General features: G+C 43.2%; 1 protein-coding gene across 4 annotated transcripts in view; it reads right to left on the reverse strand.

Moving 5' to 3' along the window:
• Nucleotides 1-1,510: 1,510 nt before the first annotated feature.
• The window catches only part of LOC147799451 (uncharacterized), a 36,934-nt gene continuing 25,337 nt past the window's right edge, over nucleotides 1,511-13,107 (reverse strand). For 3 of the 4 annotated variants that reach the window (XM_087135928.1, XM_087135926.1, XM_087135927.1), the window contains 9 exons: nucleotides 12,770-13,059; nucleotides 11,880-12,177; nucleotides 10,984-11,051; nucleotides 10,604-10,656; nucleotides 8,647-8,727; nucleotides 7,547-7,701; nucleotides 6,774-6,927; nucleotides 4,047-4,196; nucleotides 1,511-3,601 (listed from right to left, as the gene is read on the reverse strand). In XM_087135928.1, the coding sequence (XP_086992054.1) occupies nucleotides 3,403-3,601; nucleotides 4,047-4,196; nucleotides 6,774-6,927; nucleotides 7,547-7,701; nucleotides 8,647-8,727; nucleotides 10,604-10,656; nucleotides 10,984-11,051; nucleotides 11,880-12,177; nucleotides 12,770-13,059 (1,448 nt within the window). In that variant the 3' untranslated portion in view covers nucleotides 1,511-3,402. The remainder of the gene's footprint in view (nucleotides 3,602-4,046; nucleotides 4,197-6,773; nucleotides 6,928-7,546; nucleotides 7,702-8,646; nucleotides 8,728-10,603; nucleotides 10,657-10,983; nucleotides 11,052-11,879; nucleotides 12,178-12,769; nucleotides 13,060-13,107) is intronic. The other variant, XM_087135929.1, reaches the window with a different exon arrangement.

Raw genomic sequence — 13,107 nt, forward strand, 5'->3', positions numbered from 1 at the left:
AAGTTGACCAATGTGATTTTGTAATCACCGACTTCTAGATCCACAATTAACCAATTACCATTTTCATCCTTTTTGACCCACTTGGCTATATATCCCACATTATTATTAAAAAGGATAACCACTCCTCTGGAGTTGCTCCTGAATGAGCTGAAGAAACAGTTGAAACCTCATTCACACCCCGCAAACTGTTCCGTGTCCTTGGTAAAATGCACATCTTGTAAACAATAAACAAAATATTTTTTGTTCATAAGAAAATGAAAGACGTCGCAAGGTCACCCAGCCCACGACAATTCATCGAGGCTACTGAAAACTGACTATTTTCCATTGCAACAATTTTTGCATAGTGATGCGAGGAAAATCATTTCGTATCCAAATATGGTCTTAAAAGTAACAAACAAACTTATAAAACAAGACCAAACCAAGGATACCTAAAATGAATGCAACACATTGAACCAAAGGCTGCAATAAAGAACTCGGTAGATGAAGAACTCGCCAAATGACTTAACCCAGATTTTTTAATGAAACCCCCCTCCCATAGGACCATACCCATTGCATTCCACAAAACAACCTTCCAACAAGAAAAAAAGAGAAAAAAGGTACAAGCATTCCCTCTTCAACACCTAAAACAAATCCTTTGGTCGACAGATAGCCCGCAGTGGAATGGATTACTAGAAGGAAACATGATTTCGACGCATAAGAGCTCTTTTCCAAACAAACAGGAACATTGAAGATCGCCCCCAAATACAGCATAAATACCCTAAACACACTCAACATCTGTCACAAAATTTGCGAGGAATAACCCCACAAAAGGGGACCACAGTTCCGTTGTATTTCAGGATGATGTTTTTGTTGCGTTGCCATGAAACCTAGTTTTGCAAAGCAGGGTCACGGATGTTTTTTCTGAGTACAGTTCTTCCCGCTCTACTTCGTACCAGGCACTTCTCCGCCGCTCGGCGGCCAGGGGTTAATAGTTTTGGAGGTTCCCTTGAACAGCCTCGCACGGGCCGGCACCGTCCCTGCTGGGAAGCCTGGATGATCGATCACGAGAGATAATTCAACAAATAAGAAAGAGTAAAAGCGATGCAGCATTCGCCACATGTTTACCTTAAAGCAGCAATGAACTCTTGCCATACAGAAACAATCCGGGCGATTCACAATAGTGCGCCTCTGAGAGTTTGCAACGCGTTGGCCAATCACAAGGCGCGAAATATGTCGACCCTTTCCAAACGCGCATTGGGTCGACAGATTCCGCAGAATGTGATTTGCCAACGCGCTGCAAACTCTTGGAGGGCCCACTACTGTGAAACGCCCGTATTACGCGACGTTGAAAACCTGTGGGTGTTGCACCGGGCGGTTGTGCTCGATAATAAACTTTGTTCCCTTGAGCCAGGTACTTCTGTACATTTATGGTGTAGAGACAAAAATACTGAGTAAAAGAAACAAGTGGGCCAAACGAGAATCCAAAACCAAATTCCCCTTTGTAAGGCATTTATTTGTTCTCAAAATATATATACACACAGCATTAGACTGAGGAATACTGATAAGTTACATTAACCAAAATAAATCCACTTTCAACGACTGAATCTCTCTATTTTTTTAAAGTTCTATCTTTAAAAAGCTACATTTTCTTTTCTTTTTGGAAACACACTTCTGGCATTTTATGACATGTATAGCTTTCTTGGAGCCGTTTAGTTGTCGATGTCAAGTCTCAATCTAAATTGTAGCCGCATGCCCTTTAACAAGCACTCTTCCCTCTCCACCCATTTTATCCTACACACAATAAGGCTTTCTTCGCGAATGCAGCTCACAAACGAATAGACGTTGAAGGATACCATTCAGTCAAGTCAGCACAACATATGCATTACTGACAAACCTTTGCTAGCGACTGGGCATAGTAAATGGAAAAAAAGGGCAAATCTGTTCCAAGCCATTTGGCTCATAAGGCCAGTATAAATGAAAGACCATCATTACATGTAATTAAAAATCTGATCACAGCAACACGTCTGTCAAAATACTACCACCGAAGTCAATTACTGATATTTTCTTCAATATCAACAACTAAATTTTCCTTTTGAAGAACCTCATTTCTCCTGAAGACAATTTGCAATTAAGAGGGGAATAATTAATATCAGATTGGCCAGTCTGAAACGTGCGTTTAAAATTCGCTCAGACGAATGGACGCGACTAATGGCCCTCGCCTGCGGCTAGGGGCATTATCATTTCCATTCATAGATAATGTTTTAGTCAAGAGTCCAAAGAAGTCAATATATGATAGATTTCCTGCGATTTTGTTCAAGAATTTTATCTTCAGCTTCCCGAACACCCCGTCCATTTTATGGAATATTCTTTGAGAAAAATTGTCCAATTGGCGCGCGCGTGGCGAGCACGTGCATGCGGACTTTTGACCAATCAGAATCTTGTATCCAAGTGCCAGCGTGCGATTTACGTAGCGGGCATTATCACTTCTCATCAGGCATTATCAAATGTTACTACAAGGTCGAGTTGCACGTAGTTGAATAGAGAGACTGTCTGAGGTATGTATGAAAATTTGGCGAAGCGAAAAAGTCACCTTGATCAAGGCGTTGAGCTTGACTTACAGTTGATTGATTGAAGAAACTCCCAAACAGTGCCTTGTACATGTATGCACATGTATAAAGGCCTCTTTACATATGCGCGTCAACAATTGCGGCAAGCGTTACCTATCCGTCAGCATCGTTATTGGGCGATTTTGATGGCTGAACGCAATGCAAACGTGTGGAGTCGATTTTGGACTCATGGAGTCATCTCATGGAGTTTTGGCTGGTTACCTGATTTATCAAGCAAGGTTTCCTCGTGTTTGAGCTAATTTTGTGCTTAAGCAGCTCTATGAAATTGGCCCCTGCAGGTTTTGTTCTCTTTTTTAAAACGCAACTATGTGTAAACCATTTTTTGATCTCTCAAAACATTATCATAATAAGATGAATTAAGAGAGAAATCAAATTTAGCACAAGTTTCCACAAAGCTCCATCAATGACTGGACGGTTTTGGTTACAAAAAAATCAAGCTTAGCCAGTGCAATGGGCCATCAATTAATGTTACAGAAAGCACCAAATCTCTCCCTTGAATTGACCAATCAGCTGCATGGTTTCAAAAAACTTGTTTACAGTAGTACTGACTCCGTTTCCAATATAGCACTCACTTTGATCCTGGGAAAAAATGTTTGACAAGAAAAAAATTCAATCAAAGTTAATTCTACCAAAATGTTCAGAGTCAACAGATGTTGTCAGCAACTCTGGACTTCATCATTGAAGCCCTCCTTTAAGCTCAAGGTTGATTTCTGTTGTCGCTCTCAGACAATCTTATGGCAGGGAATTCCCCCGCCGACCCGAGTGGATCCTGGAGTATCTGGACAGCTGAATTTGTTCAAGAGAAAGGTCCATCGCCCACACTGGAGATATTGACCAACTCCATGTTGGGAATGGAGGCCCTCCGGTGAAGTTCTCGCAGCTGCTTTAGTCTGCGTCTGGTCTGGGGGAACCTGTCCTTCAGGAGCTGTCTTTCCAGCACTGTCGGAACTGGAATATCTGGGTCTTCTCGGACCTTGGTGACCAAGACATACCGTCTGGGGAGATAAAAGGTGAAGACACATTGCTTTTCAGACAAGAAAAAATCTTTGACCATGCAAGAAGTGAGCCCCCCCCATCCGGGCCCTTTGAAAAAGAGTTTATTCACTGCTGATAAAGATAACATATAATCACTGGCACACAAAGCACCAAGCTATAAAACTTTCAAAAGGCAAAATTGACTAGTTCAGTATCGTGCTGATATATAAGTTTAACGCAAAACATTCATATTCAAAGCTAATTTCCACTCTTTAGATATAAATACTCCTAGATGGGAGTAAAATAAAGACTGACAAATTTGCACCTCTGAAGAAAAGAATCCACCAAGAAAGAAAACAAATGGATGTTCAATATTAAAGATTTTTACACTTCTTAGCCACCTCGCCCCCAAAATGCGACTTCCCCCCCCCCAAGTTTGCTTCTGGATCCGCCTTTGTGGTATACCTTGTTTTGCTAGGAATGGACTTGGTGCTATGTGGCCTCTTGAGAAGCAGTGACCCAGGATGAGATGGGTCGGGTGCGACTTCCTCAAAGACGTCCTCTGGGTGAAGTCTGGGGTTTGCACTCTGTGGTTGGGCCTGGTTGATTCTCAACCTGTCAGTTTGGGGAATAGTGAAAATGGAACAAAACTAATTCCACAAAACATCTCTCTGCAAAATTCAGTTGATCCGGTATTAGGAAGTCCTCTGAGGCCCTTGCCTAAAAAAATGTTTTTCAAGTTGTAGAGACATATTTCTAATGAGCTTAAAAGTCTTCTGTTGATCTTTTTACATGTGTTCAGAATGCACTGAGCATAAGCTGACACCTGATTCCACAGAAACCGTCAAATTCATCAAATGAACAACAAAGAGAAACAATAGGTCAATTGTTATATTATTAAATATTAGTTAAAGCACAAAGTTGATTGGATGAAGACTGGGGACTCTAGACCTGTGCTCTTCACGATGGAGTTTCATCAACTGCAGCCTTCAAAGAAGCAACTTAAAAGAGAAATCACCTTATTCCAATCTTTTTGGAAAAAAAAGGCCAATTTATGCCCACAAATAACAGAAGCAACTGATGCAGATCTACTCCAACATTTACACGGATGCATAGTCCTCTTCGACATGAAAAAAAAATTGCATTTTTTAAAGCTCAGCAAATAATAATCACGCCAGTAAGAGTTCATAGCACCATGACGCAGTACATGTCACTGCCCATCGAGTCAATTCACCACCTCGTACCCTTTAAAGAAGTGGGTAAAAAAAAGAACCAAGGTGGAAGCTGTTTCTCTTTTCGAAAACTTCCTCTGTACCATCCAGGCCCACTTGTTGCTTCCTTCCTACAGGATACCGTATGTCCCATACTAGGCAGCGATGTCATTTGGGAACAATCTTGTGCCAGCTAACAAACGACATGGACATGTGATAACATGGAAATGTGATGGCTGCACAGGTGTCATGAACTTTGTCACATTCCATTCTGACTGTTATTTTTATATAACGGGTTTTGCCCTTACCCAACGTATATATTGATAAACACTGCATGCTCAGTGCTTGTCCGAGAGCTTGTGAAAAAATTCACAAGCTTACTCGGGTGGGACTCGAACCCACGACCTCCTGCTTACTAGTGCAGACGTCTTAACCATTCGACCACCAAGCTTGCCATGGTTGGCTGGCCGGTCCGAGTCAGGTGTAGCAGCGGGTACTGTGAACTAAAACTGTCATTTTTGTCCAGATCTAACTCTTGACTTGTTTTATACAATATGATTAATACACAGGCAGGCTTCTCTTGTACAGAGACCATGAGTCAAAAAAAGACCAACGCTGAGGGCTGGGTGGGATTAGGAGAGGGGCAGACGGGGGGGGATGGGGGGTAGGTTAGTTCAGTTCACAGGAAATTTCACTCCGTACTGAAAACAACAAACAAGTGCTCTCTTTCATCCGCCCAATCCAAAAGCAGGAAAAGTCAGCGAGTACAGCCTTCCCCAATGGTTCAGGGACCTATCTTCTCCTAATCCATACAATCCGCATGTCCCTGGATGGCAACATCAACAGGTATACGTCATTCATCCTTCCCCTTGGGAATTGCCAATCTTTTCCTTCCCACACTGGGCATGTATTTGTACACCACACACATTCACATGTAGCGGCGCAATGGGGGGGAGGAGCTTGAGTCCCCCCTTCTCGGGGGGTGTCTCTTTATCTTTCTGTAAAACAAAGATACAACGGACACCTACAAATACACCCTCCTACAACAAATCCTTCACTAGGCCACAGCCCACATGTATGAACTTGTATTTTATGGGGGTGAAAGAGGCTACTTAAAATTAAACCTGAAAACAACTAGCCAGACGCTGAAATGTAAACAGTTGCCATACTTTGTACAGACCAGGTGTACAAAAACTCGGGGTCAACATCTACACACAAAAAAAGCTGAAATCAGCTAAAAAGCTGAATTCCCACACCCCTGATTTTACTTGACTTACGGGGGGAAGGTACCCTGTTCCTATTAGCCTATTTTGAGGTTTGGCCAACACAATAAGAGAGTGATTTTAAGTTTGGGTAAAATCTTGTGTGTTTAGGCCTACCCACTTCGAATAGCACCCCCTTCAGAATTGCATCTGCTGTGCTTCCAAAAGGCTAATTAAAAGTACACTCAAGAGCACAGGCATTCACCATAGGGGGGGAAACTGGACAAAAGTCTTTGGTTTCGTTTCTTGGTTTGTCTCTAACGCACTTAGGAAGTTTCATTCCAGTCTGTGCTTCAATAGAGATTTCTTGCTATCATTTGAAAACAAACAAAAGTGAATCCTCTAAAAATGCAAATTCAAACACTAATGTAATGTCATATTACGAGTGAAAAAAATATGAACGAACATTGAAGAAAAAAAACTATGAGCAAATAATTTTTGTTGCTGGAAGGGGGTATAAATCCAAGTACATGAAGCGGAAGAATGTTTGTACAATTTCAACGAATCTGGTAACCATGGTAACACTATCACCAGTAATAAGCAGTGGCCTCGCCCAATGGCAGGAAGCACTGTGCTAACTAAATGTACTAAGCTAATGTTCCATGACGGTCACTCTAGGCAAAACCCAACATAGTGCTTTCCACCAGTGAAAGGGGCCGTCAAGAAAGTCCAGTGGAACAGTCAAATGAAAGCAGACTGACATAAAGAAACTGTCTGACCTGTAAGGCATCTCAGAGCTGAGGTCTGGTTCCTTGCTCTGACCAAAGGCCTGGCGCGGTTGCACAGGTGGTGACGACGGGACCGTGCGTCCAGAGGGGGCACTCTGACATCGCTGCGTCTTATGCAGGGCGGTGTCTGACCGAGTGACGTAGACTGTGCAGGGAAGATACCAGGACAAGTTCAGTGAGAAAGAGACATAGTTACTTAGTTTTATGGATGCTTTCGTTATAGTTCCATTTTTTGTTCTACTTCATATTATCTAGTTTATGTACTCCCTTTACATGCAAACTCTGGTTTAGTCAGTCAATGTAATTAATTTGAAACTGTTTTAACATACTCTCGCTGCTGTTCTGCGGAGGTAAGACAAAGTAGTCATCAGCCAATGTTCTGCTTCAATTTTGGACCAATGGTCAGTGGGTAGGTGGTCATGGAGGGCAGTAGCCATAGGTGTACATAGAGAGAGTTGTGACAACTAAGAAGCCTGGAAGCTATGATGATTTCAACATCTGGTTTGTTAACATCCAACAAAAGAATCAACTACCTGTTTAAATTGCGATTAACCTTATGTCATTTTCAAATCCATTGGTCTGACCTTAGCACATCAAGCCTCCTATTTGGCAACAGAGTGGCATGAGACACCTCCCATCATGCATCTCTCCATGCATGCCTCTGGTATTGGCAAATCCAGCTGACGGGCTGAAAATTGCACCAAAACGGACCATAAACCTGAAAGGAGACAACTGGGTCTATCTATCAGCTCGTGTCGCCATACCTTCCTGGGGTGATATTTCATCAGTCCCCTCCGCGGTGCAGTGATGGTGGCCCAGCAGAGCCTTCCTCCGCTGTCGTTTCCTGAGGTCCAGGAGCCGTCGTCGGTCTGCGGCGCTCTGGGCTCGCTGCTCCTTTTGCTGTCTTAGGATGTGGTGTCTGCAAACACCATCCCCCCCAAGAAACAATGTCAGGGATGGATGTGGTTACCAGTGCCCCAATCTAGTCCATCACAAGTCCTTTCAAAAGTCCTTTTTTTGCAAGTACTAGTCACGAGCAACAGTATGAACGACGACCAAAGAAATGCTTTTTGTAGAGGTTCATTTGGACAGCATGAGACTTGGTTTACTGACTGTATGACGTACAACATGCTTGCAACGCACTAGCAGGGCATTGTGAGAACAAGGTGTGGGCTCAACTGCAGCGTCTCTGATTAATACTGTCCCAGACAATCAAAGCTCAAAGAATTCTTTAGAAGTTAAGCAATGCTAGCTGGCTACAATGGATGGGAGACCGTGTGTTCCTAGCTGAATTGATTATATACCAAGATTGTCGAATGCTGCGCTAAAGCAAGAAATCCCCTCTTATCATTCATTGAGGTGCAAGGCCTTTTGGCTGAGATATGAAGTCATAGGTCTCATGTGTAGGACAAGTGAATAGTACAAATATTCCAACCATCTCTCAACTGGATAGCCCCTCAAGGATCTTAGCTATCCCATGTCCAACCATCTTGAAATTTGCATGCATGTAATGGCGTTTCTTTTAAGTTTACATTCAGTCCAGCATTTCTTCATTCAGAATTTTTGCAATGGTACTGAATTAGGCCCATTTATTTTTTGCCTGTCAATTTCATCAAAATGCTAATCAAATGACAATATGATCAGCAAATTTGCTAATCAATTTTCCATCACTGCTAGCCACACAGGGAACTCAGGTACCATCAATCAATGGATAAAATTCAATTAATACTTTTATTCAACTACTCATTAGCCATTCCAGCTCATTGGCTTCACATGCCAGATTACAATCGTGAATAATGGATGCAAAGATCACAGACAGCAACAAAATGTAGCCAGGTTGGGGCACGGGTTCCACACAGCATACCTGACTATCATTTTCTCTTGCCAGTTCTCCTCAAAGTGGAGGCCATCGTTTCTGTAAATGTTTCTCAGGTCAACAGGACTCCTGAAGACAAAAGACAGCACACAATGTTTCTGTGCTTGAAATTGTGCCCAGGATAAAATCTTACACACAATGAGGATTCGTCAATTAGTTATAAATACCTCAGTCTCCCTATTCAACGTGCAACTTAACAGTGTATTAACATTTGATAATGCCCACTGAGAGGTGATAACGCCCACTGAGAGTTGATAATGCCCACTGAGAGGCGATAACGCCCACTGAGAGGTGATAACACCCACTGAGAGGTGATAATGCCCACTGGGTAAATCACACGTTGGCACCTGGATACGAAACAGTTTAGTCGATTTTGATTGGTCAAGCATCTGTGTGCATGGGGCTTGCCACGTTCACACCAATTAGACAATTAACACAAGGAATATTCCATAAAATAGATCAGGTTGTCTGGGAAAATGACAGTAAAATTCTACAGCAAAATTGTTAGAAATCCATCATATATTGACTTCTTTTGACTCTCTGACTGAAAAGGTATTTATGAACGGAAATAAATATGTGCTTAGGAGACTGAACGCTAATTATGCCCTTGCCTGTGGATTGGGCATTCAACAGTCGCATCCATTCTCCTGAGCCGGTCTTAACCGCTTCATACCAGAGACATGATGCATGGCCCACGAGGCCAGGGTGCCCCAAATTGCAACTTTCTTTTCACAAAAAGTAAATTCCCCGGGTGTTTTCAGAAAAAAGTTCACTTGCTATCAGTCAAAAGTTTGGGTCATCAGCAAAGGTAATTTCATCATTGATGGGAAACAATGGGTTCATTTGGACCCGAAATTGGACCTTATTCATGGATGGGGTGACCGAACTTGGAAACAAAAGACCGAGCCGCTGGGACTTGCCAATGAAGGATTGTACACTGTCAGTGCAGAGTGCTGGCCATTAGCAGAGGTAATCATGTAAATACGGCTTTTGCCCTTACCCAACATATATCTATATTTATGTCATTGTTTTGAAAAAAGTATCATCGTTTGCCGCTGCCAGTGCCCGTGAATTATCAGCGGGGACAAAAAGCGTGCGCTCCACCGATTAGCGATACAATACTGCTGAGTGTTTGTTGGATCTGGCCGCATTGTGCAGTGTTCACTGTGCCGGTGTGCCCGATGAGAATGGCGTGGTTCACCCTTGTGGTCTACATTCTCTGCATAGCAGCGCTGGCCATCCAGTGTAGCAACGCACTGGGCTAATTCCCAGAACAAAGAGGAAATTATGCGACACCGCAAATTAATGGGGGCTCTACACTGGGCAACATGCGTGGCTTGAATACTCACTCATCAGTGGAGGTTGCCTGTCAGAATAGAGTCGCCACAGGACAGTCATTTTTTTGGGTGTACACGTCCAGTAAATGAGCATGTGAATTTTTGAAGAATTTTAAAAACGGAAAAAAATGAAAAACACCCAACCAAACAGCATGAACAATGATCGAAAACAGCCCGGCGCAAAGTGGTTAAATGCACGTTTAAGACCAGCCAAGCACATACTTATTCCCTTAATCATCTCCAACCTCCCCCCCAAGAAAAGGATGTGATGGACTTAGAATCTTGCACTCCCTTTCAAACAACCTAATTAAGAATTTCTTGTGATTTGCAGCATTCTAAGGAGAATCAAAATCATTTTTTAACATTAGAATTTCTCCCTTTGTCAGTCGCATATCTGGCCTCGCCACCTCTTGACACACTATGCCACAGTAAAGGGGTGGGACCCCTCAGACCTAACAGGAGAATGCTAGAGACAAAAATGAGGGCTTGGCTTGAGCGAAGGCTCAAGGCCAGACACCAAAAAAAGTTGATTAAACTTCCGTCTATTTTCACGGCTCACACCTAGGCCTCAAGACCATGTTTTATTACTCAAATAGATATTAACATACCCTGGGCAGCTCAAGTATTTGGCTACGGGCGTATCACAGCCATCAAGGAGAGCCTGGTAAATCAATTAGACAGACACAGAAGGGTAAGGGAAACATTAGATCTTCGCTTCTCTTTGCAGTAATAATATTCAGCACTCTAAGAGATCTGAATTCTTAAACACTATCTGCCTGAGCCTCTTGTAAATCTCCTGATAAGATAGCTGAGGTAGTCTTCTCTCAAAGACACCATTTTATTTTCACCCCGTTGCCAGAGTACGTGTACTTCATCATTAAAGAAGCAGCTACGGTGAAATCCAAATTACCCACATCCTGCATCCTACAACTTCACAAGTTCTCATCATTTGGAACTTCCGTACTGTTTGTCTCAACAATGCACGTACCTCATCCTCAAAGTTCACATGAAGGGCGGCACCAGCAGTGTGAGGGCGCTGTGACAATGATGCCCTCCCTGAAAAGTAAAAAAAAAAACGGTAGTTTACGGACAAAATTCCACACACGGACGGCACACAAGATCTCCAACACCATCCCCCTGAACGCGTGTTTACGATTTACACACAAAGCATTGTAGGAACTACTAAGCAAAAATGAGTAAACAAAAATGACCAAAACATTAGCAGGTGCCACCCGGTTTTTGTCTTAACCGGATTTAGTCTAAATGAGATATCTTTTCTCCTGTGACATTTTACATACAGTTTAGTCCGCCATAATTTCAGCATCATGCCATCGACTCTCATCCGTTTGAATTAATGACTATTGGTGCATGCCTCCTGAAGTTAACCCTACGGGCAGAATTCCTCTCTCTGGCATCGTTGCAAACTTTTTTTTTTCACCTCATGTCAAGCTCTCAGGATTTTTAAAAAAATTTTTACTGATGTCTCGGGGGCATTTTGACACTAATTTTGGACATCTGGACACACTGTTCCTTGAAAATGCCTAATTTTCCACAGTGGATCATAAAAAAGGCTAACTTTTGCTGCATGCTCAATGCATGGGTCACCAGGCATGGAAGCGAGCACTATAAATGAGTCAATAGAACCCCTGATTCAATTTAAACTTCATAAATGTTCTTACAATGATTCTGTGACCTGCATACAAAGTTTTGAAAATATTGGTCATGAGACATCAAAAAAACTTTGATCTTTCATGGTTAAGACCCCACCAATCATAAATTGCTTTCGTAATGCAGAGTACCTCCTCATTTGCAAATGAATGACCACTTTTAAGGGGTACCCCACGCCACCATTCACATCCCCTCCTTCTGTTACCCATATCTTACCCTCGGCTGTGTTGGGCCTGGCCAGTCTTCCTTCCATCTCCTCCTGGAGGGGCACCTGCTCCTCCATCGGCACGGTCGGTATGAAGACCTCACTGCCCTTGGTCTGCCTGTCATCGGGTCTGGAATCCCTCATAGCGTGGTGGTCCCGGACGACGTCTGCAGGCCGACTGGGCCGCGGAGGTAGGGTGATGCGGGACTTGGGTCGTGAGGGTGGGGTGAGGGCAGGTTGAGCTGACAAGGAGACTGCCACCTGCTCTGGTGAGATTTGATTTCTGGATGGAGCCCTGGTGCTTGGTTCCTATTTCCGAGGTGATTTGGGGACAAAATGGGTATTACACGACCACATGGACATCAAAATGAACAGGAGATATACACAGAAGCAAATAACTTTCTACCGAAGATATTTCAAGAGAGAACAAGTGGCTAAAATGACAACATTTGGAAGGGTAAAACAGGAAGCCAACAATTTCGCTAAAAAAAGTTCAAGAATTTTTGACTAATGATGTTGGAGAAATTGGAATGACACGTATGTGAACATTTCACTAGAGTTTGACTTTTTTTTTCAAGAAAAACCACTGACACAAACTGCAAATGTTACACAAGATATCTTTGGCACGCATACAGACTTAGGTATGTTGCTGGATTCTCATCATAAGCCAATCGCAAGTCATTCACCAACATCAAGTCATGTCTGCCATGAATCTTGTTATCATAGTTCCTCCATAATCAATATATATCAGACTTGTGCTTTGACTTGTGAAAAAGTCAACCATACCTTTGACAGATCTCACACTCCAGAACCGCGTGGCTAGGTAGATATAGAACGACTAAAACTCAGTCCTTACCTAACTCGACAGTAGCCACGACCATTTTTGATTTCCAGTTCTCACCTGGTCAGCCTCAATGTCAGAATCCAGTCCCTCCATCTGTGACTTCCGTCCCTTTGACAGACTCAATGCTGACTGCACCGAGCTCCGTGACTGGACGGCTTCGAACCGACTGTCCGGTCGCAGGGATTCCAGCTCGGAGGCTTCCCCCAGACCCTCGGGGTCCGGCAGCATGATCGTGTCTTGCTGGGTATCTGTCAGGGAGGGGCCGGCTCCAGGAGATTTAGATCTGAGTGGGTTGTACTTGTTAGCGATGGCCATTCGGTAGGCCGCTTTGTACATAGTAGTGGTACCTGGCAGGGGGGCAGGGGAAGGGGAGGGTTATGTGAAGGTGGGCGGGG

The sequence above is a fragment of the Acanthaster planci genome, linkage group LG04 (genome assembly GCF_054643075.1).
Source record: "Acanthaster planci isolate LZ-2023a linkage group LG04, COTS_SCS, whole genome shotgun sequence".
NCBI lineage: Eukaryota > Metazoa > Echinodermata > Asteroidea > Valvatida > Acanthasteridae > Acanthaster > Acanthaster planci.